The 24,403-nt window shown below is 47.5% G+C and overlaps 11 protein-coding genes across 11 annotated transcripts; 7 read left to right on the top strand and 4 right to left on the bottom strand.

The window, feature by feature from the left end:
- Nucleotides 1-418: 418 nt before the first annotated feature.
- N7516_003409 (uncharacterized protein) lies at nt 419-3,176 on the top strand (the record flags this gene model as incomplete). The annotated part of the gene is given in 7 exon segments (XM_057216129.1): nt 419-440; nt 501-562; nt 635-911; nt 970-1,331; nt 1,349-1,591; nt 1,644-1,920; nt 1,969-3,176. The coding sequence occupies 7 exon segments, from the start codon at nt 419-421 to the stop codon at nt 3,174-3,176; spliced, it is 2,451 nt and encodes an 816-aa protein (XP_057078012.1).
- Nucleotides 3,177-3,781: 605 nt separating this feature from the next.
- On the bottom strand, nt 3,782-6,754 carry N7516_003410 (mitofusin; the record flags this gene model as incomplete). The annotated part of the gene is made up of 4 exons (XM_057216130.1): nt 3,782-4,146; nt 4,206-6,259; nt 6,323-6,371; nt 6,445-6,754. The coding sequence occupies 4 exons, from the start codon at nt 6,752-6,754 to the stop codon at nt 3,782-3,784; spliced, it is 2,778 nt and encodes a 925-aa protein (XP_057078013.1).
- Nucleotides 6,755-7,019: 265 nt separating this feature from the next.
- N7516_003411 (ESCRT-III subunit protein DID4) lies at nt 7,020-7,941 on the top strand (the record flags this gene model as incomplete). Its single annotated transcript, XM_057216131.1, has 5 exons — nt 7,020-7,025; nt 7,082-7,296; nt 7,359-7,419; nt 7,487-7,747; nt 7,813-7,941. 5 exons carry the CDS (start codon nt 7,020-7,022, stop codon nt 7,939-7,941), a joined length of 672 nt encoding a protein of 223 aa, XP_057078014.1.
- A 401-nt stretch (nt 7,942-8,342) lies between these two features.
- Nucleotides 8,343-10,191, bottom strand: N7516_003412 (Protein kinase domain-containing protein; the record flags this gene model as incomplete). Its single annotated transcript, XM_057216132.1, has 2 exons — nt 8,343-9,664; nt 9,729-10,191. The coding sequence occupies 2 exons, from the start codon at nt 10,189-10,191 to the stop codon at nt 8,343-8,345; spliced, it is 1,785 nt and encodes a 594-aa protein (XP_057078015.1).
- Nucleotides 10,192-10,790: 599 nt separating this feature from the next.
- Nucleotides 10,791-12,179, top strand: N7516_003413 (uncharacterized protein; the record flags this gene model as incomplete). The annotated part of the gene is made up of 1 exon (XM_057216133.1): nt 10,791-12,179. One exon carries the CDS (start codon nt 10,791-10,793, stop codon nt 12,177-12,179), a length of 1,389 nt encoding a protein of 462 aa, XP_057078016.1.
- Nucleotides 12,180-14,676: 2,497 nt separating this feature from the next.
- N7516_003414 (triose-phosphate isomerase TPI1) lies at nt 14,677-15,854 on the top strand (the record flags this gene model as incomplete). Its single annotated transcript, XM_057216134.1, has 6 exons — nt 14,677-14,714; nt 14,816-15,095; nt 15,180-15,254; nt 15,367-15,479; nt 15,547-15,758; nt 15,826-15,854. The coding sequence occupies 6 exons, from the start codon at nt 14,677-14,679 to the stop codon at nt 15,852-15,854; spliced, it is 747 nt and encodes a 248-aa protein (XP_057078017.1).
- Nucleotides 15,855-16,099: 245 nt separating this feature from the next.
- Nucleotides 16,100-17,636, bottom strand: N7516_003415 (mitochondrial distribution and morphology protein 10; the record flags this gene model as incomplete). The annotated part of the gene is made up of 2 exons (XM_057216135.1): nt 16,100-17,466; nt 17,540-17,636. The coding sequence occupies 2 exons, from the start codon at nt 17,634-17,636 to the stop codon at nt 16,100-16,102; spliced, it is 1,464 nt and encodes a 487-aa protein (XP_057078018.1).
- A 251-nt stretch (nt 17,637-17,887) lies between these two features.
- On the top strand, nt 17,888-18,770 carry N7516_003416 (ribosome assembly factor MRT4; the record flags this gene model as incomplete). The annotated part of the gene is made up of 2 exons (XM_057216136.1): nt 17,888-18,081; nt 18,224-18,770. The coding sequence occupies 2 exons, from the start codon at nt 17,888-17,890 to the stop codon at nt 18,768-18,770; spliced, it is 741 nt and encodes a 246-aa protein (XP_057078019.1).
- An 857-nt stretch (nt 18,771-19,627) lies between these two features.
- N7516_003417 (U1 small nuclear ribonucleoprotein 70 kDa) lies at nt 19,628-21,095 on the bottom strand (the record flags this gene model as incomplete). The annotated part of the gene is made up of 4 exons (XM_057216137.1): nt 19,628-20,385; nt 20,485-20,578; nt 20,639-20,766; nt 20,834-21,095. 4 exons carry the CDS (start codon nt 21,093-21,095, stop codon nt 19,628-19,630), a joined length of 1,242 nt encoding a protein of 413 aa, XP_057078020.1.
- Nucleotides 21,096-21,326: 231 nt separating this feature from the next.
- N7516_003418 (mitochondrial 54S ribosomal protein mL43) lies at nt 21,327-21,885 on the top strand (the record flags this gene model as incomplete). Its single annotated transcript, XM_057216138.1, has 3 exons — nt 21,327-21,383; nt 21,444-21,526; nt 21,594-21,885. Coding segments are annotated over 3 exons (432 nt in total), but the record flags the coding sequence as incomplete, so codon positions are not given.
- An 826-nt stretch (nt 21,886-22,711) lies between these two features.
- Nucleotides 22,712-22,987, top strand: N7516_003419 (uncharacterized protein; the record flags this gene model as incomplete). The annotated part of the gene is made up of 1 exon (XM_057216139.1): nt 22,712-22,987. One exon carries the CDS (start codon nt 22,712-22,714, stop codon nt 22,985-22,987), a length of 276 nt encoding a protein of 91 aa, XP_057078022.1.
- Nucleotides 22,988-24,403: the final 1,416 nt, after the last annotated feature.

Raw genomic sequence — 24,403 nt, forward strand, 5'->3', positions numbered from 1 at the left:
TATCCCTTTATTGGGATTACATATATACACTATATGGTATTCAAGAAGTCCAAAAATATAAGCTTTTGTTGGTAAATAACGACTATACTATGACAAGTTGTCCGAAATATATACTTCGGATTAATTATTCAATTTACACAACACATTAATCCAGAACAACACTAAACCGCATTTTATTACATTTTATCATTCAATTAGACACAGGAAAGTAGACCATCAGTGTAGTCAAGTGCAATTTATGTACCTGCATTCAAGTACACCCAGGAACATTCGAGCGGACATGATATCACGTGATCGGTAATTACCGCAAAACACGCGGGACGAGAATGCAGAATCCAGACATTATCAAACACCAGTCGCGAGAGTATCTTGCCAATCACACCATATCGAAGCAGATTGGACTCTGTGACCATGAGGAATGGCAGGGATGGCAGTCTCGAGTACGTGCAGCGGCCTTTTCTTTCGAATTCGAGCACGATTGCTAACATGTCATGTTGTAGACAAAGACTACCCTCTGACGGGTGTAGTGATCTGCTTTACATCTGTACAAATTGAGAAGAGAGTATGTGTCCGATAGAGGTTTAGTGACGTGTGAAGCTCCAAGCAGAGGCTGACCTGTATTCCCGTTGCACAGACTCCATTGACTCAAATGGCGGAACAAATGGGCGCGATGCACAGTATCCATCTTACTTCAGACGTAACCCATTTGCTTGTGGGTGACACGAATAGCGACAAGTACAAATACGTTGCAAGGGAACGGAATGATGTGGTGGCAATGAATCCAGAATGGATCGAGGCCGTACGACACACATGGACGCAGGGAGAGGACACAGACATACAGGCGCTGGAGAAACAATACAGACTGGCAACATTGCATGGCCTCAAGATCTGCATCACTGGGTTCTCGGACCGTGAGTTGGCTGGTTTTCCACAATTGAGTATGGAGCAACGCTAACAAATGCGCCGCAGTTCCTTTCCGAGCCTACATGCAGAAGACAACCGAGGAGAATGGGGCCGAATATCGAAAAGACCTGACCAAAACTGTAACACATCTTATTGCGCGCAACTCGGACGGTGAAAAGTACAAATTCGCGACACAATGGAATATCAAAGTTGTTTCGGTAAAATGGTTTACGGACAGCATCGAACGTGGAATGATCCTAGATGAGCAGAAATATCACCCGCTGGTGCCACCTGCAGAACAAGGTGTCGGGGCATGGAATCGATCCTCGCCAACAGAGAGGGAGCCTTCTCGAAGGGACAGCACTACAAAGGAAAACTCTCTAAATCCACGACCTCGAAAACTACGCAGGATGGCAAGTACCAAGCTGGTAGATCAAAATGAAAGCATATGGGGGATATTGTCGGAACAGGATTCGATAATAACGGGACGACTGGACCCCAAAAGAACCCACAAGCACAAGGACCACCCGAAGCCTCGAAGCCTGTTATACAGGCATATCAGTCATTCGCCAGCGAGACTACATTTTCCGAAAGCCAGTCTCGTCTTCCACTGCCGGCTGATCCACCAAAAGACAATGGATTTTTACATATGACTTATTTCTTCATTAATGGATTCTCTTCCAAGCAGGTTTGTGCTCATGCTCTTGCCCACATTTTCCTGAAACTAATGGACCTTATAGACTAAAGTTCTCCGTGAGCATCTCAACTATAACGGAGCTCAGTTGGTGGAGTCACTGAATGAGTTTGCTAGTCCTGCTATTCCCAAAACAGGGCATGGGCTGTTCATCATGGTGCCGTATCAGACTCCCAGGTCAGCGATTCCGTCAACAGATGAAATGGCATTTGAATGCGAGGTCGTGACGGAGATGTGGCTAGAAAGATGCATTGATGCTCGAGCTTTTGTCCCACCCGAGTCTCATGTGGCGAGTACTCCGTTCCCTAAGTTCCCTATACCAGGTGAGATCCGACCGAATGCAAGATTAAAACATGCTCTAATGACATTAGGTTTTCCGGAATTGCGGATTTGTTCCACCGGCTTTGGACGTATCGATCTTTTACACCTACGGAAACTGGTAGAGTTGATGGGCGCCACATACGGGGAGTTACTAACGCAGAAAGCATCCGTTCTGATTTGCAATGACCCCAAAACAGCCAGTGTGGACAAATTGCGGCATACGACCGAGTGGGGGGTTCCAGCAGTGTCTGCTGACTGGCTCTGGATATCTATTCAAACCGGCCAAAAGAAGCCATTCGAGCCATACATTGTCCGACGACAATTACCTCAAAATGCTAGCAGCACAGATAAACTAGGTTCTTTATCTGCTAAGCGAAAACAATCTGACAGACATGTTGATGAACGGAAAGCGAATTCCCCGTACAACATCTCCACCGAGTCCACGAACGGTGGTAAGAGCGAGAAGCGAAGTTTAGGGAACATCGGTGCAAGTCGAACAATAGCCATAGTCGGCGACGGCTTTGAGCCTGATGCACCAAAACCCTCTGTTCCAGAATCTCGATCTCCAAGCCCGGCCAGGATACCAGACAAACAAACCCCAGAGGAACCGAATACCAAGCAACCCACGCCAAGCACCGACTCGGCACCACCAACTGGCCCATCCGCACTGGATACCGCTCTGAGCGGGCTCCTCCAGCAAGCCCGCGCTGCCAAGTCACGACAGCAGACTGAGAGCACTACGACCAATGATGGTGGAAATCCACCCCGACGAAAGCGTAAGCCGCTCCTTGGCCGGGCCCCATCCCACTCTTCAACCCGAATGCTGGAAGGCCCTTGCCCCGTCTCACGTGCCAGCTCGATCGACACACTCAACGACGATGGCCTCGGCAGCGCCTTGGAAAGTGCTCGCCCGACTAGAGACAACTCCATATCCCGTAGCAACAGCCGTACCGAACAGAGTCTGTCATCAATGCTCAGCGGTGGGAAATTTGATTTCCTGAATGATAAACTCCCGCCTCATGCCGAGGACGAAGATGAGGAGAATCAGGCACCGCAGATGACGCAGCTGGACTATGAAGATCCTGATGCGGCTGCCATGAGAGCGGAGCTTCTGAGGGATGCTGGGAAGTTGTCCGGTAAGACAATGAAGACCGATAGCTCGGGCTTGCTTGTTGGTGAAGTGCGGGAGCTGGAGGATATTGGGTGGGGGTCTGGGCGGAGGACGAGGAAGCAGCCTGTTAAGGTGGATGATGAATGATTTTTGCATGGACGTCTTGGTTTTTGGTTTTTTTTTTTTTTTTTTTTCATCGGCGAAGACATAGCATTGCATTGCGAATGGCGCCCTCTTTGGTCTATCTATTGTTTTAAAAGATCGATATCTAATTGTTGTCAATGATAATCTTATTCGCTTCAATATCAAGCAAGCTACATGTCCTTAGGCCTACGATGGGAGTGATAAGTGACGAATTGTCTCGAGAAGCCGAGTGGAAGCTGCATTCTGATACTCGACATTCAAGAGACAAAAAGAAGGACGAGGGAAACCCGCGATCTTGAGGTCACTAGTGAGAGAAAGTTTGAACTAGATACAATCTTAATTCAAGGGGGAATCTTGGGTAATTAGGCTCCCTCTGGTGCACGCCATCACGCCATGAAATACAATGAAAGTCAGCGAGGCAAGAGAACCCCGGGCAGAGATAACCGTAAAGCCGACGTGAAGGAACATCATAGGAAGAGTTTAGTAGAATGTAGAGAATGGGCAAGAGAAATATGCAAACTGTACAAGTTAGGAGGCAAAGAAAATGAGCGAAAAAGAGACATCGTAGGAATCATGAGTTGTTGTACAAAGGTGAACTGAACATAGGCTTATGCTTGCATTTCCGCAGCCATTCCGCCAGGCAAGGGAGCATCAAGATCCAGATTCTCGATAGAACGGCGGTTCTCGCTGCTGTCCCGGAACAGGTTGGAGAAATACTTGGTGGCAACATCGCTCTCCTGCTTGATTTTGGTGACCTCTTGCTTGCGTCTGCCGAGATCCTCAATATCCTGAGAAAGACAGGTCTGGAGATTGCTGGCAGGCATGCGCAGCATGCGGCGAACTTCAGTTGAGATTCGATTGGCATTCGAGTGCACATAATCCATCTCAGAAAGTGTTGCGGCAATCTTCCGCGACAGGCGTGGGGGAAGTGTGGTCGGGATGGAGCTGAGCACATAAGCTGTGGTCAGGACAGCTTGGATAAAGTTAGTATATTGTTATTATTTGCGAGAACAAATGGGAAAAAAGACTCACCAGCAGCGAGGATGCTAGGGAAGAACAGCCGGCGCATGTTGTTCGGGCCGATGACCTTGACAGCACTTAAGGCACTATCCACCCAACTGAATCCGCCTAATGCCCTACCACCAAGTACAGTAACCGCAGTCATCGCAACGCCTGTTCCCGCCATCTTTTCTTGCCGTTCCCAGAGACCAGCAATATCGAAGAAGTCCCACAGCTCAACTTCAGTGTCGACTTGTCGGCCAAAGGTGTGGCGACGGCCACGGCGGAACATCGCATCCGCACGGAAGTTAAGTGGAGTGAATTTATCTTCACCAATGTGCAGAAGACCGATATTTTGGATGAAACCGACTCCTTGAACTGTCTTCTCCCGGGCGTAGTCCTCGCAGTCGGTGACAGACGAAGCAATTTGATCCAGCATTGCCAGCTTTAGTTCCTCGGCATACTGGAAAGCTGAAAAGAGACCAGGATATTCAACACCGAGATCTGCATCAGAAACACGCGTGATTGTGTTAGTCAAGGTCGAACGAGTGTGGTTGTAGACATCATCGCATGAATCGTCGATAGCCCTGTTAACACCCTCTGCAAGCTCTCCCTTCTTTTTCTTGCCGTTCTCGAATGCCGGTACGATCTCTGCCAATTCATCGGTCACTCGCTTGAGCTCCGACTGTGCAACATCACGGTTGACTGTGGCAAGGGAGCCAAGGTCAGATAGGAGATTCAGAAGATAAGTTCTGGCAGGCGCAAGCTTGGATCGGGAGCGTTTCTCAAGGACGAAACGTCGCAAAGCTCCTTCGAGGTTCTCGAAGTCTTGGAGTTTCTCCCGCTCTTTGCCCTTGCCCTTATCCTTGGAGTTCTTATCGTCGTCGTCATCATCATGGGGGTCAGAGCCACCGCCGTCACCACCGCCGGAGCCAGACTGCGAGATAGCAGGTGCCACAGGTATAGCATTGCTTGAAACGAAATGAACTAATTCAGCGGCCTCCTTGTATGTGCGAGGGCTGAGTTTGCCGATCTGATCTAAGATCATGCGTTCGCAGCGCTGCTTGTCGCGAATTTGATCAAATCCGTTGACTACCATGAATATATATGCCTTCTCGTGGGCAGCATTCAGGATGAACTCCTTTGCAGACAGTGTGAAGTGATTTGCGGCTGAAACCACAAACACAACGACGTCGATCTCCTCCTGCCGAGCAAAGACAGCCGTGGTTTTCAACGAGTCCGAGTTTAAGCCGGGTGCATCGATCAAAGCGATGTCAACCACGCCGTTATTTAGAAGTGATTCGTCAATAGACCGTACATCATTCACGTAGACCTTGCACTGCATGTACTTTGTGTTCTCGATAACGATGTTTTCGAGCTCGCTGAGAGCATAGACATCAAAGGTGCTTTCGTCATTGCGGTTGTATGGCGTATCTTTGTGAACGGCGTGGACTTCTTCAACGCTGCAGTTTTCGCGAGCATCGAGAACCTCACAGAAGATGCTTGTGCAAGGCTGCTGGTCCTCTGGCAACACCTTTCGGCGCAAGAGAGCATTGCAGAATGTTGATTTGCCTGCATTCAAGTCTCCTGTAATCAGGACCTTACTTGAGGTATCTTCAATCCTGTCTCGCAGCGAGAGGAGATGTTTCATGCTTTGGCTGATCTTTCCATCCAACAGGGCAGCAACGGATGCCTTTTCCAAAGAATGCACTAGCTCTGCCTGCGAAAGAGCTCCGAGCTTTAGATCCAATTTAAGAATAGAGAACTCTTGCGCAATCTGCGGGGTCATCAATCTAGGCTCTGTCGGGATGCGGCGTTGGGCCGAGGCACTGGATTCTGCCATTTCGTCGCTACCCATAGAGGTGGCTGCGCGCCTCAGCTCTGCTCGAGGTGGGGTGCTAGGTCTTGTGTCATTGTCTGGCAATTCTGACTGAGTTCGCTGCAGTGATGGCCGGTCTGTGGGAGAAGAGGGTGTGCTCTGCACGGAGGGATAGTGGGCGGGCCATTGGCGGTTCATGTCCTGAAGCTCTTTCAGTGTATCGATGGTCCGGGAGATCGCACGAGCAAGTTTGGTTCGATTTGAGTTGCTGAAAAATACTGTAAGCCTTGGATTTCCATGAACGCGTTGTTTGCGGAGATGGTAGACATACTAGAAAAGTTGAGAGACATGACTGGCAACCACTTGCTTCTCATGCTCAGCTATATCCCAGGGTGAATTAGCTCGATTTTCTCCCTTTTGTATCACACCATCGCATGGCCGCCAGCCACCTACCTGCGGGATTCCATTCTCCAGGGCGCGTTGGGGTATGCACCGGAGTCGGCCTATCCTCCATCAATCCTGCGCGCCAAGCAGAGTTCGCATCCTCCTCCGTATCGGCAATGCTGCCTCCATAGCCAGAATCTTGGTTAAGCGAAGTCATCAAGGCCGTGGCGCTATCTGAAGTCGAGCCGTTGCCCACAGTCATATAAGTCGGCGGGGGACGGAAAAAAGGATTCTTTTCGGGAAATTCTTCCTCGCCTGAGAACCTGGACGAGCCAGCTCTGGAAGACGAGCCTTCACCGGGGTGATATTCCTGACTCATGACGAATGAAAGACCTTAACGTGGGGGCGACATCCATCCAACAGAAGTTGTGTTTTTGGTTGCTTGGTTATGAGATGATCAATTTCTTGGAAGGTTAAGATGACGTCGGACCAAAAGGGGTTTAGCGTTCATGTGACCCGGTATTATAGTAATGCGCCTGTAATATTACCATACCGCCATTGATGTCACTGTTTCTACTCAGGCTCCTACGTTGTACTTGAATTTACTTTCCTTTCGAACTAACAAACCATTATCACCTACAATCATGAATGTAAGGCGCATATCAAACCTATGAATATGGGATTTTACTCACATGATGTGTCTCAGATCGTCGAGTGGGCTTTCGGAAAGCGCATGACCCCCGCGGAGCGTCTGCGTAAACACCAGCGTGCCTTGGACCGAACACAGCGAGAGCTTGATCGAGAGCGAGTGAAACTAGAGAACCAAGAGAAGAAGCTGGTACAAGACATCAAGAAGAGCGCCAAGAGTGGACAAGTTGGAGCCTGCAAGATCCAGGCCAAAGACCTTGTTCGAACACGGAGGTCGGTTTCTCTTGATTGTTTACTGATCGCAGCAGCATTGGCTAATTGGATGGCGAAAACAGATACATCCAGAAGTTCTATCAAATGCGCACGCAATTACAGGCTATTTCTCTGCGCATCCAGGTACGCGCAAGCTGTCCTCCGCTACCCCTCTTAGTTTTACGATGCGCTGACTATTGCTGCTTCCAAGACCGTCCGAAGCAATGAGCAGATGATGCAGTCGATGAAAGGAGCCACAATGCTTCTGGGTAGTATGAACAGACAGATGAATCTCCCAGCACTGCAACGAATCGCGATGGAATTTGAACGAGAAAATGACGTTATGGACCAACGGCAAGAGATGATGGATGATGCGATCGACGAGGCTACAGGAATGGAAGGAGAGGAAGAGGAAGGAGAAGATATCTTGAAGGAGGTTTTGGATGAAATAGGTGTTGATCTGAACCAAGCGGTTTGTTCCCCCGGCCCCCAAATATCGGAAGGTGGGCCTTGCAGACTAACATATTCTATCTACAGCTTGGTGACACACCCGAACACATACAGAAAGCACCAGTGAATGAAACCCGAGTGGCACAGGCCATTGGAGGGGGAGGAAATACGAGTGATGATGACCTCCAAGCCAGACTGGACAGCCTTCGGCGATGATTACGACTTTCTCTCTTATATGCCATTGATGACCGAGGTGACCTGCTGTGTTGAGTTATAATTGAGTTTACCTGCCTTGCTGTTATTATTAGCATACATTCCAAGATATTCCTGCTACCGACACACCAATCCATTTCCTTTCAACTCCTCGCATTCCCCTCAAACACGTTAAGGGCGTCCAGCCGCGGACTAAATAGTTTTATATAGGACTACATTATACCTAGGTACCTATACGCTCGACAAGAAAATATTCATATAGCAAAATCATTAATTATTATCAAATTCTATTCATCTAATACCCTGATTGTATTTGAGCCACCATCATCGACATATAAAATTAGAATGCCTTAAGGTGATGTCTTTTGGGGAGGGGGAACCTGCTCATATCAATTATCATCTGATTAATCAGAATATGTAGAATCATTAGAAGAACTAGAAGAACCAGAAGAACCAGAAGAACCAGAAGAACCAGAAGGGGAGTCAGAGGAGTGAGAAGAATTGTATGCCGGGTTATTGAGGATGGGGAATGACATCTCTTGCTCCACTGATATACTTGGCCATGGGAAACCCCTTCTACCATCTGCACGGTTTTTATCGTGAAATTCCTTGACAAAGGGTCTTTTTAAAGGGCGACCAGACTCGAGTTCTTCAGCAGACCAGCGAGAATACCAAGGAAATGTCGATAACTCTTCTAATGACGGCCGCTCGGACTTATCTCTAGACAATGTGGATTGTAACATATCCCTGCAGTCCTGCGAGAGTGATTCGCTGATTGGTACATCTTCGTTGATCATTCTCTTGCGTCTGCGTTTGACCACTGGATAGAACGGGTCATTGTAAGGACCATTATACATAGCATGCCAGTCCAAACCTTTCGGTACTGGTTTAGGCTCATCCCAGGGCCAGAAGCCATGCAAAAACCCGTAAACGATCGTTGAATATTTCCATATGCAAATTTGCCGCTGGTCAACAGTCAAGCGAATATCTTCGATGCTGACATCATCGTGGCATGGATCCCTCCAATTATCGTACTTCTCCAGTTCGACAGCTCGCTCGGGCATCATCTGGTACTCGTGGTAGGGGATGAAATGGTCTATCTCGAATGCGTATGCGTTAGTAAGCGAGAACTGGAGAATTCCAAGATCGATTAGTTGGACATTGAGGTTTTGGTCCATGAGATAATTGGTCACTGAGATATCAGCATGGTAGACCTTCATATCAGCTAATTCTACCATAGATTGGAGAAGCTGAGAAGCAACTTTACTACCTTCTATTTCCCCAAGTTGAGGTTCTTTGGATTCGGACATGAGATATTTGCCATCAAAAGCCGGAAATGGGGGATATCTCTTTCGGATGCGCGGCGGTATAGGCCCATTGGATTTGATCCTGTCAAACTGGCTTTCATCAATAATTGAAACGGCTTCATAGCTAGGATCGACGCAGGGAGTCATGAGAATTGCTGTTAGCATACCGTGAGTGTAGACCGAGTCGAGCCGCGGGAACCTTTTGCTCTCGTCGAGATAGATTAGAAGGAGTGCTTCTTCTGGCATATATCGTGTCTCCCCATTAGGCTCACGAAATTGTGTCATCTGAAACTCCACACCCGACAATCTGTCCATCAACTGTGTTGTGTGGACTTGAGATTTGATTGCGTATTGTTCAAGGCCTTCCAGGGAAGCACCAGCAGCGCCTTTTTCACGAGCAATAAATGTGGCACCAAATGCTGTGATCAGTTAGCAATGTATACATACAACGGATATTAGAGCAAGGGGATAGGATGGTCTTACTTCCTGCGCCTATGAATCCATATATCTGCACTCGCTTGAGAAGGTCTGGACAAAGGCATACCGCCTTGGCTGTGGTCTTCCCCTCGGAACTCAACCGGATGAATTCGTCATAAGAACCGCAGGCGTGTTTTTGAAATAATTCACTGTCGCATCGGTGCCCTGAATCGTCCTGGCAATTACATTTCGAGAATTCCTCGTTATTCCGTTTGGCAAACGCTACCCCTAGACGATCTCGAAGAACCTGACTTAGTTGGGGATACTTTCGGGACAATTCGCTTGAGGGGTCTAAGAGTTCTTCGGCATTGTAAGAGAAGCTATTACTGTAGTCCTTGTTTTCGAATTCGCGGCCCTCCGGCAACTGATGGTTTAAGGTATTATTCCCTTTGATTGCGCCCAAATCTCTCCCTAAGAGGTAATCGAAAGCGTAAGGATCCTGTGGATCAATGCTCATCTGTTCAGGCATGGTATTTGGTAAAATCAGGATACCCAGGTAGAGAAAAGTGGTGTGTTGAGTTTGCGAGGAAAGCTCAAGGAGCGAAGAAGTTCACTTTAAGTACAGCGTTCAAAGAAAATTCTATGTCATTATTCTCAGAATAGAGACTACAAATTTTCGAATGAAAGGAATCCCTCGAAACAATTTCCTTATGAATATGTCAAAGGGTTTTTTTTTTTTAGAACAATGAACAAAGAGCCTAGAGGCTAGAGGCTAGAGCTATCTAGAACAGAATTACCAAAATTGCTCAAGTCGTATATCAGATGATGCTTATAGATCTATAAATAAAACCATTCACCCGGGCGATTTCCAAGGTTTAGGTCCCCAAGTCATTTATGCGGCTGAATAGCCTTGGAAGCTTGGAAGTTCGTGATGCGCCCCGTCTAGAGCCTCAAATTCAGCCTCGTTGCACCCGGGTGAGAAATGTAAAACCAGGAGTTCCATCGATGAAAAGTCAAGTATAGCAAATAAATTGCATAAATACTAGTAGTTCTTCTCCTCAAAGAATCATATTCTTTCACAATTAGCTGAATTTCCTTCCAAAGAAACAAAAATATCCTTCATGAACAATGCCAACCAATATCACCGACATCCCAAACACAAACCCATTATCTCCACTCGTTCATTTGCAATATGTTCAGAGATACTCTGGCTCCCAATCAGCGAGTCCAGTTTATGAGGGTTTTACCTTTTTCAAGGCTATGCCCAAACAAAGTGCAACCTGGACTTGTGTGAAACGAACAGTCATGAATCTGAATCAAGATGAATACATCGAGATGGTTCAGAAGAGGGCAGATCGGAAGTCCCCAGTGCAGCAATACCGGAACCTACCCTCTGATACCTTGCGTGCTCATATAAATCAACTGATTGACGAGCAAAAGAACAATAACCCACTTGCTGAGTGGAGCTGTGTCTACATCAAAGAACACGCCAAGATATCCAAGGCCCGACACCCTCATCGTAGTGACCATGAAACAGTCTCCATGGATGTCATCATCATGCGAACGCCCATGAAGACCCAAGCTTTTTCCAGAACCTTGATGGGTGGCTCAGTGGCCATTGGGAAACCTCTTCCATCGGGTACAAACAACCCACCCATGTGGTCTCACCACAGAGACCATCATCTGATGCCCAATCAAAATGGTAATATTTTGCGGCCTATACTGCATGATTTGCCTTCCCAATTGGCTCCAACAATGAATCATTTTGCACGGTTGGTTTCAACCCGGGCTGCCCACGAGGATCCAAATGGCCAGCAGTTTGAAGCCACACATCCACATGATGAGACAAGTCATCCTGCAGGATCTCGGAACCAGCTGCGTGAATCTGCCCGGTCAACTGCAGCGGTCAACAATCGGCCAGCAAGTCCAGCCTTCAGTGCCACAAACAGCAGCAACATGAGTCTTGAGGATAGTTCAGATTGTTCATCGGAAAGCAACAGCGACCCAGATGATGCATCTATGCTTTCTGACGCATCCGACGACACAACCGCAACAGACGACCTGGAAAGCATGGAAACTGAGACTGAGACTGAGTGCCAAGAGCCACAGCCAAATCGGGCCTCCTTCCGATCGTATAATGCCAGTCCTTATCATCGCGAGTCGAGTTATGGGCCTCATTCTCGTCGAAAGTCCCAGAGCCGTGGCCTTGATAATTATGACCTCCGTGACCAGTTTGAGGTACCTCCTGTCAAGGTTCTTGGTCCTAGACGGGCTGAACGGGCCCGGTCACGCTCTGCGCCTGGTAAAAGATTTCGAACACAGCTGACGAACGACAATGAGTTCCGAAGCCGAATGCTTGATCGCCGTGAAGAAAGTCTTGGACATCGGGAGAAATGGCTGAAGAGAACATTTTCTGGAGCGCGTCATCTTGAGCGCCGTCAACCAGTAAGGGATCCATCAGCAGTGTGTCGCTGTACCTGTCGTTGCGCCATCAAAGAGAAGAAGGAACCTAAGTGACTGGTACTTTCTTTTACTTTGAATCTTTTTGGTTATGTGTGCTGGTTTCTCTTACCGTCAGAAGAACTGTTTTCAATTGCACCGTTAGTTTGGAATAGTCATATAAAATTTATATAAACAGAATGAATGTGTTTTCAGATATTGTAATACTTGGCGTAAATCGTCAGCCCTGGAAGTGATAGTGCCCACACCCCAGCTGGAGGTTCTGAGATGAGTACTAGAATGGAAAGTGTTGTATAGTTTTTACTGATCTACTTTAATGCTATATTAAATTGCATATACTTCGAAGGCTATGAGTCATTAGCCCGACAATAACCAGTCAGTATAGCCGAGTGGTTAAGGCGTTAGACCCGGACATCAATTCGAGCTATCTAGTTCATTCGTGATTCTAGTGCTGAGGTTTGTTATTTCATATGTGTTGGTCGGTCCAACACGACCGTATTGGGCTAATCTTACTTTTTGTCGATCAAAGAAAGATACATACGTTGAGGAAAAAACACATAACTATGTTGTAGTTAGTTATATCGTGACCACGATATTGAATATTACATAGGAAAACGGAGTCAGTCTACTTGACAATTGATAAGCTCACTTCTTTTGACGGCAAACTCTTAGTTACTATATAAGAGTTAGAGATTAAAGCCCCCTACTAAAAGATGATAGCAAAAACTTGCTCCTTACTATAGTTAGTTACCACTACAGAGTACTATAAACACTGTGAATTAACCACATACAGTAAGAATCAACGATAACCCGGTTATAATGATCAGAATCCGGTGCTTGGATTGATTGGTTCGCCATATAATTGAATCTTTGAACCCTTTTTGCTAGGATAATCGTTAATTTACCTCTCCCACGCAACAAGAGACCATTATATCCAGGGATTCATACGTTAATTCTGACCAATTTTGACCAATTAAATGCATCGTTAACCACGCGACATTTAACAGATCTCAACCAATTGAAATATCTTACTGATCGATCTTAACCTCCTAGAAAGTGGCTCTACGACAGTAGTTAATTAGTGCGATTAATACACAGGGAAGGTTATGACAAGCGAGGAAATTGACGATCTTGGGGACTTTTTTAGAGTATAAATTTGTATGTAAACTAGAAATACTATAACTATTATATGTGTAACTATACATTATATGGACCTATATTTAACGAATATCTCGCCGTGTTTCATTCAATTTGTGATAACATGGGTTTACTGTATAGTTTAATGAAATATAGAGAATGTGCTATATTTCGGAATTTATATACAGTGTGGAAAATGCAACATGGATACAACCAAAGATTGCACCCCCTATCTTTCTCCAGCTTCAGTCCAATTCATAATAATCAGACTCTAAATGCTAGAATTTGATACTTTTACGTGTATCACAGACTAAAACAGTGTAAGCACCCAGTCTATTACCCAAATAAGAAGACGGTATGTTTCTGCCCAAAAGTGAGGTTATATTGAACTAAACGAGTAGATATTTCGCCCTTCGGGGCATATGGTCAATTTGAAAATATACAGAGAAGATTAGTACGGCCCCTGCACTAAGGATGACGTATCAAATCAAAGAGAAGCTACCTAATTTTTTTTACCATACTAAGGTATGGTGTATAGGAACGCACCATCGCCGTTCGACTCTGCGCGCGTTGTGTGTTTTTTGGGAATTAAAATATTGACGTTTGGTTGCCCGTCGCTGACCGGTTGCCAGTCGTTGACCGAACAGCTCCCTCAGGTGTTTGCTTATTATAGGGTCGTCTATTTAAGCTACACCTGCAGACTGTTGGAACACATGGAGATCTAGGGTTCAAACTTCACAATGTACCTAGGTAGATAAATTGTCCCTCTCCCTCCTTCAGCTCTCTATATTATGCCCTCTCTTAATACACCCAGAGAACACCATTTTTACCCAGATTTTTCAATATCACGCCCCTGATACTTGGATTGTAACCCCGTCAGAGGCTTGTCGTTAATTTCCCCACATCACGCTTCTTACATGCTTCTTATATACATAGATAGTTCAGATCGTCTACTGTCCACTCGGAACCAACTGATTCCTCATTTGCGCTTTCTTGGGGCATCGAACCTTGACTACAACCAGACAAAGTCTTCTGCAGTGTCAGATCGAGCTCAGAGGAAGGTAACTATATGGGCCTACTTTAAACAGGTGGCACGTTATTTGATCCAGTCGATGGAGCTTGCTGATATGACGGAGAAAGAGATTGGACAGCTAATGTTAAAAGCTGGTACGAATGCGAGTCCAAATATATGATGCCCGGTCAATTGAGGAACTTCGTACTTTGTACAAAGTAGATGCCCCCGGTCAGCCCCGAGGGACCGATGTCATAATTGACACCTAATAATTCAGGCAACAGATCGGCGTGCCCCTCCATTTACACCAATTTACTTTCCTTCCAGTCTTCTTCCTCTTCCATAGCTATCAACATCCCTCAAACTTCTTTTCTCTCCCTTCAAACCCCAGCTTTATTTATCAATATGCCTCGCCAATTCTTCGTCGGTGGTAACTTCAAGATGTACGTTATTCGAGCTTCGCTACCCCGCGGTCTCAAACCCCTCGATCCTTTTACCTATGCCTACTCGTTTCATGAAAGACCGCGCAATTGACCCTATAAAGGAACGGTGTTGCTCAGAGCATCACCGACATCGTGAACAACCTCAATGCTGCCAAGCTCGACAACAGCACCGAGGTCGTCATCTCTCCCCCCACTATCTACCTCGCCCTGACCCGCGAGCTTGCCGACCCCAAGATCGGTGTTGCTGCCCAGAACGTCTACGACAAGCCCAACGGTGCTTTCACCGGAGAGATCAGCGTTGAGCAGCTCCGTGATACCAAGATTAACTGGGCTGTCATCGGCCACAGCGAGCGCCGAGTGATCCTCAAGGAGACTGATGAGGTATGCATACCCGCAATCCCCCAACCCCTAACCCTCCGCAAACACTACAGCGAAATGAAGCATAAACTAACAACCGCTCGATAGTTCATTGCCCGCAAGACCAAGGCCGCCATTGAGGGTGGTGTTTCTGTCATCTTCTGCATCGGAGAGACTCTTGAGGTACGTCATTACTACCCGGTTTTCCCATTTTCGTCCCGATAGTGGGTCATCGGGTCAAGACCGGCTATATGTTTTCTGAATGCATCCCGCTCACACCCGATTTCTTATGCAGGAGCGTGAGGCCAACAAGACCATCGAGGTCGTCACCCGCCAGCTCAACGCTGCCGCCAAGGAGCTGAGCGCAGAGCAGTGGGAGAAGGTCGTCATTGCCTACGAGCCCGTCTGGTACGAATTTACCCCATTTGCTTCTATATTAAAATATTTCTTGGACTTCTCTGACATTTATCTTCAGGGCTATTGGCACTGGAAAGGTCGCCACCACCGAGCAGGCCCAGGAAGTCCACGCCGCTATCCGCAAGTGGCTCGAGTCCATCTCCGCCCACGCCCAGGAGAACGTTCGCATCATCTACGGTGGCTCCGTCAGCGAGAAGAACTGCCGTGAGCTCGCTACTCAGCCCGATGTTGACGGTTTCTTGGTTGGCGGTGCCAGCTTGAAGCCCGCCTGTAAGTTCTTAGCACATGCCCATCTACTGAAATTATTGATCCAATTGACGCTAACCAACATCTGCAGTCGTCGACATCATCAACGCCCGCATCTAAGGGGTTTCAGAAAGAAACTAATACCCCCAGTGCCCCAATTATCAGAGTAAATAGCTCTGTGATGTAGGCGTCAGATAGAAGACAAAAGCTTGGAATGTCAAGTATATGATCATGAATCTATGTACAATTCTGAAGTATATTTCGATAACACCTGCTACCCCAGCGGAGCAATTATTTCCCTGGCCAAACAGACCGTTCGATGATATGCGCCTAGGCAACACAAGTAGTCTTAAATAGCAAGTAACCTATGAAGAGTACAACACCGAGACCCCGACGCCACGCCAATACGACATCCCAGGACCCCCGCCTCCACTCTGGCCCGAGCCGCTGCCCGAAGCCGAAGAAACAGATGGTGATAATGAGAACGAGCCCGGACCCAGCCCGACGCCCGCACTCACCAAAAGCTCCTTAACCCGACCTTCCCAGAGAAGCCGCACATTCCAAGACTGATCAATGCGCAGCTTAATAACAGAGTCACTCGTCTCGGCCTCGCCGTGAGGGCTGGAGCCCAGGGGACCCTCGGGACGACCCGGGTCCTCTAGGAGTGGGGAAGCCGGTGAGCCAGGCAGGGAAACGCCGAAGTCATGCATGCGCATTTTGCGACGGGCCCATTCGAGATCGTCGTCACTGGAGGAGCTAGATTTCTTGGTTTGACGCCATAGCTCGCAGCCAGCGACCATTTCGCTTTCCCAGCTGTAGACGTTAAAGCCGAAGCGAGAGCTGAAGGCGAGGTTGGGCGAGGCGCGGAGGGAGTAGGTTGTAGATAGAGAGCCCACAATCGGGGCTAATGTTAGTGTTAGGGTGTAGGGGAAGGTTGAGATGGGGGTTCGGGTGTGGGAAGGTGATGATGATTGCGGGACCTCGGTGGCTGCGGGTAACGTGGTGAACCGCAGGCCGGTTGACATGCCGATCAGTGATGAGATCGGGGAATAGTATGCCTCTGCGCCTGCAGAAAGAAGGGAAAATGGTGGCGGGACATCGTCGCGAGTGTATCTAGGATCGGGGCCGAAGTTCCAGAGTCCGCGCCAGCCGAATAGGGCGTTGTCCGTGCTGAAGAGGTATTCATTGCTGTACTTGCCCGTGTCGTGGGATAGCTGGGTGAGGACTGAGGCCTGTGGCGCGGATTTAGATTGTGGCGGTCCTTGGGTTGAGCAGACAGCTAGGGATAGTTGCATATTGGTAGAGATTCTGCGTAGAAAGAGCGCATATAGAGTGGAGGGAGGTGGAAGATGGAGAGAAGCATGGAGCAGAGTAGCTTTCCGCTTTGCTTCGCTTTCTCTGTTATTTTCTCCATCTTTAGGATTTGGTGGTTCTGAGCGATTTCCATCTTTGAGCCCCGGAATGCTCATGCCGTCTAATAGCGAGTCCCATCCCCAGGTCTGGATCGGGGCCGCGGGGGCCTGCACTTGGCGGTATCCCGGACATACTTTTCGAAGCGGGATTGACGCACTTCCACTCGGTAGGTTGTTGAATGGTACAGTACTAAATAGATATGACACAGATCCATCGAGCAATCCGACGGTGCCGAGTGTGTAACTGGTCGCAAAATGGGGAGTGGACAATGACGAAAGGTGAACGCGCAATCGCTCGGGGGTCGAAAAATCCAGGATCGCTGCACAGGATATGTTAGATCAACAATCTTACTATGCCATATAGAGGCTTTCCGGCATAAATTAATCACATACATTGAGCGGTGGTGTTGAGTGACGAGTACGAGTTGTCGCGATTCCAGTGAGTCGCCTCGGCGAAGGATAGCTGGATGTAGTCCATGAAGTCCAGCATTGTCTGGACTAAGCCCTTGCAGGCAACAGTATGACTAGCACTGTAAAATCAAACAAAGAACACTTGAAGCAAATACAATTGAAGTGAACTGACCCTGAGGGATCACAGCTGATTGCCCCATTCAGGTTAGCGTTGGATAAGCCCGGCGGTAGGTTAATCCGGTTATCAGCGAAGAAAAAATGTCTGTGGGGGAAACATCTAACCTTCTGTCTGAATTCATTGAACCACCAATTCTAAAATCATAATTCAACATGCCTCGTTCAAAGCGTGCGCGCGTCGTCCACGAGTCGAAGACTGCCAAGAAAGATCACAAGGAGCAGACCCGCCGACTATTCGCCAACATCCGGGAATGTATCGAGGAATATGATCACCTTTTTGTCTTTGCGGTCGATAACATGCGGAACACCTATTTGAAGGATGTGCGCACTGAATTCGCCGACAGCCGGTAAGCATAATTACTCCAACCGGAATTTGCATGAGATATTGAATCGGAAAAAGCGCTTGAATACCAGCGGTGGATCTGACATCAAATATTGATATATGCAAATCCTTCAACCAAGATCAATCGTCTAATAATGTCATTCTAGAGTTTTCTTCGGTAAGACCAAGGTCATGGGCAAGGCCCTTGGCACTGATGTCGAAAGCGAAGCCGCCCCCAACGTGCGCAAACTCACTCCTTTCCTCGCCGGCGCCGTCGGCTTGCTCTTCACCTCCCGCACTCCGGAATCAGTCATCGACTACTTCGAGAACTTCCGTCCCCAGGACTTCGCCCGCGCTGGAACCGAAGCCACCCGCTCTTTCACCATTCCCAACGGCCTGGTCACCGCTCGGGCCGGCGAGATCCCCGCTGATCAGGATGAGCCTGTCAGCCACACCATTGAGCCCGCGCTCCGCAAGCTCGGCGTCCCCACCCGTCTGGTGAAGGGCAAGGTCATGCTTGAGTTGACTGAGGGTCAGGAGGGTTACCCCGTATGCCAAGAGGGAGAGACTCTGGACTCGCGACAGACTACGTTGTTGAAGATGTTCGGTATTACCTCATCCGAGTTCAAGGTCGATCTCAAGGCCTACTGGACGCGGAGTACTGAGGAGGTCAAGATCCTCGAGACTGAGGGTGGAATGGATGTTGATGCATAGATGGGATCTTCATATTTTTCCGTTTTTTATTTCTTCTCTTTCCCATTCGGCTTCCGTGTGGCCGAAAAAAAGAACTCTGCTGGGCATCTTATGGAGTTTGGTGAGGGCGCTTTCTTTGCAAATATATTGAAGACTTGTGTGTTTTATCTCTCTTTCTCTCGTCCTTATATGGGGAGGCTTTGCCTCCTGCTGGATTATGAGCCTATGACAAGATTCGGATACCAGGTCGAAAAAAAGTCTACAAATTTACCTCGTTCTTGGATATTAATCAATCCGTAGTGCAGAACCGCTAGCTGTATTGCCTAGACCTTTATCTACCTAGCAAGATACCTGCCTTCAGTTATTTCACATGGTTCATGGTTCTTACCTGGTCGTACCCGATGGTTTACCAGATTCCATTTCGCGCGGAAGAGGACCGACTAAAATACAAATACCTACCCCTGTAGAGAAAACGGGATCTCATTAAGACGAAAGGGGAGAAAAGGGAAAAAGAAAAAGAAAAAGCATTGGAACAAAAGTGAAGAAAGAAAACACCAAGGGAAAGAAAAATAGATAGAACGGGGAATACAAGCACAATTCATGAGAGCCTCCATCTGCTGGGGAGTTTAGGTGGACCAGACAGGGAATGTAGAGAATCACCACTTTGATATCGAGTTCTGATGTTGATATCGTGGCATGAGGTGGAAAAGACATTGACGGTTGTGATCGTTATAGCGGACTGAATTGCACATGGGCCATTCATGATTTACCCCCTTACCCTTGAGAAAGAGTGATGAAAACTGGGTAGATCAGTGATACCCACCAGTAAAACCAGACTTCATAAGAAAGAGGTAAGACCTAGGGGGATAAGTGAAGGCCTAGTACCTTCTCCTGGAACGGGGATCATCGTGTCCAGGTTCATCCTCACGGTTTCGTTTGCGTCCATAATCCTCCCGGCCGCCATCACGACCATCGCGGCCACCATCACGGCCACCATCACGGCCGCCACCACCATACCTGTCACCACGTTCACGATCCCGGTCCCGGAATCGGTCTCCCATACCTCGGTCTCCCATGCGGTCACGATCACGGTCTCTGTAACGGTCGTCACGGTCATAGTCGCGGCGGTCACGGTCAGCATAGTTATCCCGAGGCCGCACAGGCTCCGAATTGCTGCCAGTTGCACCACGGTCGAATCTACCACCGGCGCCACCACCGCGGTCACCACGATCACCGCCGAAGCTACCACCTCTGAAACCTCCACTGCGTCCACCACCAGGGCCGGAGGGCGCGTTAGGGGGCGCCTGTCCACCGAAGCCGCCACGGTTGCCCTGGTATCCGATACCACCGCGAGGACCACCAAAGCGATCACCACCGCGGAAACCTCCACCACGGAAGCCACCACCGCCGCCTCTGCCACCGAAGCCTCCACGGAATCCGCCTCCATACCCACCCGGTCCAGATGGTGCGTTGAAAGGTCCACCGCGGGAGGGCGGCAAGGCCTTGGTGTATCCGCGCCCTCCGAGACCGCCACCAAAGCGACGGGGCTTCCACCCCTTGGTGGTGCGGCCACGCTCGACATCTACCACGGCTGGTCGTCCTTTGATTCTGAGGGTCTCTGTTTCTTTGTAGGCCGCTGATATTGGGGAAAGAACTAGTGTTAGCAATATTTCTTACCATAAAACAGAATGAACAAGGGGGATTAGTGCCAAGTAAATTGGCATGGTAGTGATACCTCTCATGTCCTTCTCGCGCTCGAACACGACGAATGCATAGCCTCGGTGGGGTTTCTTTTTCTTGTCTGAGACTGTGTCTTTGACAATGGTAATCTGTCACCGAAATGTTAGCGCTGATTATATCCACAAATAGTAAGACAGAATAAGACATACCCTTTCAATGGGGCCGAATCGGCCAAACTCTCGTTCCAGGTCGGCCTCTTTGGCTTCATAACTGAGACGTCCAACAAAGAGAGTCCTGAATGGATCACCTCGAGCTTGGGGATCCTTGTCCGGATTGTCTATAAGAAATAGCTCGGTTAGCCTCTTGAAATGCAAAAATAAACGTGAGAAGAAGGTTAAGCGTACATTTTTGCAGTCCCTCTGCTATCTGCTTCTCTAACTGCTCTTTCTTCTCAGTTTTCTCACGCAATTTGCGCTGCACCCAGCTTTCAGTTGCATTGTATGGAACTTCATCCGCAAAAGCTTTAGCATCGGCAAGGAACTGGGCAACTCCAGAGATAGTGCTCTTTTGGCAGTCATCTGGTGCGCGATCGCTTGGAGGCAGATATCGAAGGGGTGGGCGGGGCTGAAATAGCGCCAGAAGTGGCGGGGGTAGTTTATCCGTCATACTGAGTTGTGCACCCAATGGAGACAGAATCAGGAGGTAAAGTAAAGATAATGTGTGGAAGGTGAGCAAACCTTCAGGAGTGAGAGCTTCGCGTCGCAATTCTGGTCTTAGCGTCGAATTGGGGGAAGTCGCTGCACACGCCATTGGTGCACATGACTCACCGCCCTGGCCAATCACGTGTACCAGAAAATGTCCGGGAGAGCCATCCCGACTCGTAAACTACGACAATAACTATTAACGACTAGAACGATGCCTTTGCGCGGAATTAGAACGTCTACGGCGGCCAGAGTAGGTGAAATCCAAATACTTGATATTCAATTGCCGAACTGACCCAGGTGATCTGCTTAGAACGGCGCTGGTGCCTTCATCCTACAATGCAAACGCCTTGACTTCCATTACTGCAACTGGGCGGGCAGCTCAAAGGGCATGGTGTAGGTGTATCTTTAATGGTGCAAACTGCCTTTCCAGGAACATCCGTACTAACATTGAATGTCCCAGTGCTTTCTTGGAGAAAACCCTCCCCGCCTTCGCCCGTGAAAACCCCCAGATTGAGATCCGTGTCTCCCCCCGACCCCAGAAGCACCCTCTCATTAAGGGCCTCTACATCAATGGCCGCGAAAAGCCTGTATGTGTACGGAACTTGGAACCCAACGAAATCCTGAAGAAGGCAAACCTCCTCAAGGAAGCCAGTGGAGAGAAGTTGAAGCGGGTCAAGAAGCCGGTTACAAGTTTGAATGAGAGTGTGCGTGGTATCTGGTCACCATACCACGGTGATCTTCGAGGTGTCTAGATGGATGGGTTTTAATTTTTTTAACGGTTCTTGTTCTCTTTGCGGTGGTGATTATCAGGTATCCCCACCGTAACCTACTGTACTATTGACCTGGGTTCTGTTTTATTTCTTCATTCTTGTCTATTTGCTACCTGGAAGCCAATGGTGTTTTGAGACCCATATTTTATGCATACCAAGCTCGAGCCTACATCAATTTGAAGACGACAAGTGTGCAATGATCAACTTGTGATCAAGATTAACCACCTATATTCATATTCAAGTGTGTCACTTTGATTTTATATTGTGATTGGAGATATAATTTCTGGATGTTACAGGACTTGCCTCTGCATAACTATGTACAAATATGTATTTGCAATGTAGATCTCTGGACTAAAGTTCCTCTATAATTTCTTGGCTTTATCTATTTTGGTGCTCAGCCCTCACTGCTTTTTGCTCTCCATGTAAAACAGCCATGTGTCAGTCAGAATGGGTCATTCATTCATTCATTCATTCATTTCATGTCTGTGCGACTTGTATAAAGTTATAGGGGCTAGCGGGCTGGGTATTTGCGTATTTTATCAAGTGCACTTCTATACTCCCGATAACTATCAATACCTGCCTGGTATTAGTCTACTACGGGCCCTACTATCGTTTAATATATATGTAGTTATAAGCCCTTATCTATCTCTCCCTTAAGTATCATTCAAAATCGGTAGCATGGTGGGTGATTGAACTAACTAAGATCTAATTCCTAGACGCGTTTTGGGTAGCTCGCTGGTGAAATACGTTAACGTGGAGGCTATGCCGCGTGCTTGTAAAGATAATAGTTCTATTCACTGAGATTACCATGCACCTAGATCACAAGATCCTCTGGAATACAGTATCATCACACTTTGCCTTTGTGAAGGACAACCCATGCATTCGCAAAAACGATCTTATCATCCATGATCGCTTAGCCGATCGTCAATCCGCCGAGTCCGACCATTTCACGCGGACTCTTATTTCTACTATCGAGGAGTTCTCAACCGTAGAGCGAGCTAAATGCCTATATCCTAGCACCCTACCAATATCCGGCCAAATGTATAACCCATCTATTCTACCTACCATCGAAGAGGAATACTAGCTTAGACCACATAAGACCAACTCCGCGTTATCAAACCTACTATATAAGGAGTTCTAGGATATCGACTACTAGATCAACTAAGCCCCTTATAATACCTCTACTACGTATCTAACTGATGTAGTAAAAATGCTTATTGTCTCGAGTAAGATACTCGCTCTATTACGTCTTACAAACCATAAGAAAGTCCTAGTAGACATCGAATCTATAAGCTAGGGTCATAGCTTTAGCGTATATTGCGGACCTAGCTCTAGAAATTTATTTACTGCTAAATATCGCTGGTTTAGTTAAAGCTAATGCGAAACTAGGATCTACGAATCATATAGGGTATCTAACGGAGACGTGGCCGTTTAAAAGGTTTATTAGTTGGGGATTAGTGACTTTGAGCTCAGAATATACCACAACGGCGCTTTTGGAACGCTAAGGGCATTCATTTCTGATTGTTTTGAGACCCCATTGTGGGACCCATTGAGCCTTAAAAGTGGCGATGATGAGAGGAAGGACATAAAGGAGTATCTGAAGATGTGATTTAAGCGATTGTATCCATATGACCTTTTGATGAGAGAGATTAAGGGGGAGGGTGGATCCTGAGTGGAAGGACAAGATCCCAGGGATACTGCGTCTGTATTCGCGAGACGGGGCTCTGCTTCATTTGCCCGCTATTGTCACCTTGTGCGCATTGGATCTGAATATGCGAGTAATTTAGGAAGAAATAGCAAAAGGGTGGCATAACACCGTCCGTCATTATCAAACTGCCCATATTTATCTGGATGAGTCTACCGAGAAATTGAGCGCGGAGCTTCTCCTTGAGCGGCTGAAAGGTCGGACTCTCATCTCAATTGCCCATCAAATCAATACTGTGATGGACTCAGATTCGATCATGGTCTATGACCATGATCCTGTATCTGAAATGGAGCACTATGAGAACTCTTGGGTAGAAGAGAGAAGGGTGTCTGGATTGAAGTCAACAAAGACCCAAATTATAGGCTCAACTGCAGTTACTAATTGTGAAATAATATTAAGAACAAAGGGGGTATCACTGTCAATGCCTAAGTTATGAAATGAAATTACCTTCACCTCATATTGTTCTGTTGGACAAATAATGCAAATTCATAGAATGGATGAAGAGTGGGAAGTAGGCGCCTACCTTCTGTCTGATAAAACGAGGGGAGGGTGAGTGAAACTTGTTATCTAGGACTAAACACCGAAAGCGAACTTGTTTGATCTAGCTGTGATCCTAGGCTAAGTTGTCTATGATTTTGCGTACTGATGTGTCCCCTGGGGATTCTTCAACTGATTCATTCCAATTTAGGATACACACATGATCTAATGAAATGTCTTTGAATACGAACTTCCTTATATAATCTTCCACCGCCCAATTCATGCAATGGAATCATGACGGATCGATCATACACCTAC

Source organism: Penicillium verrucosum (genome assembly GCF_028828655.1).
Source record: "Penicillium verrucosum strain IBT 35672 chromosome Unknown utg000001l_segment0_segment0, whole genome shotgun sequence".
Classification (NCBI taxonomy): Eukaryota; Fungi; Ascomycota; class Eurotiomycetes; order Eurotiales; family Aspergillaceae; genus Penicillium; species Penicillium verrucosum.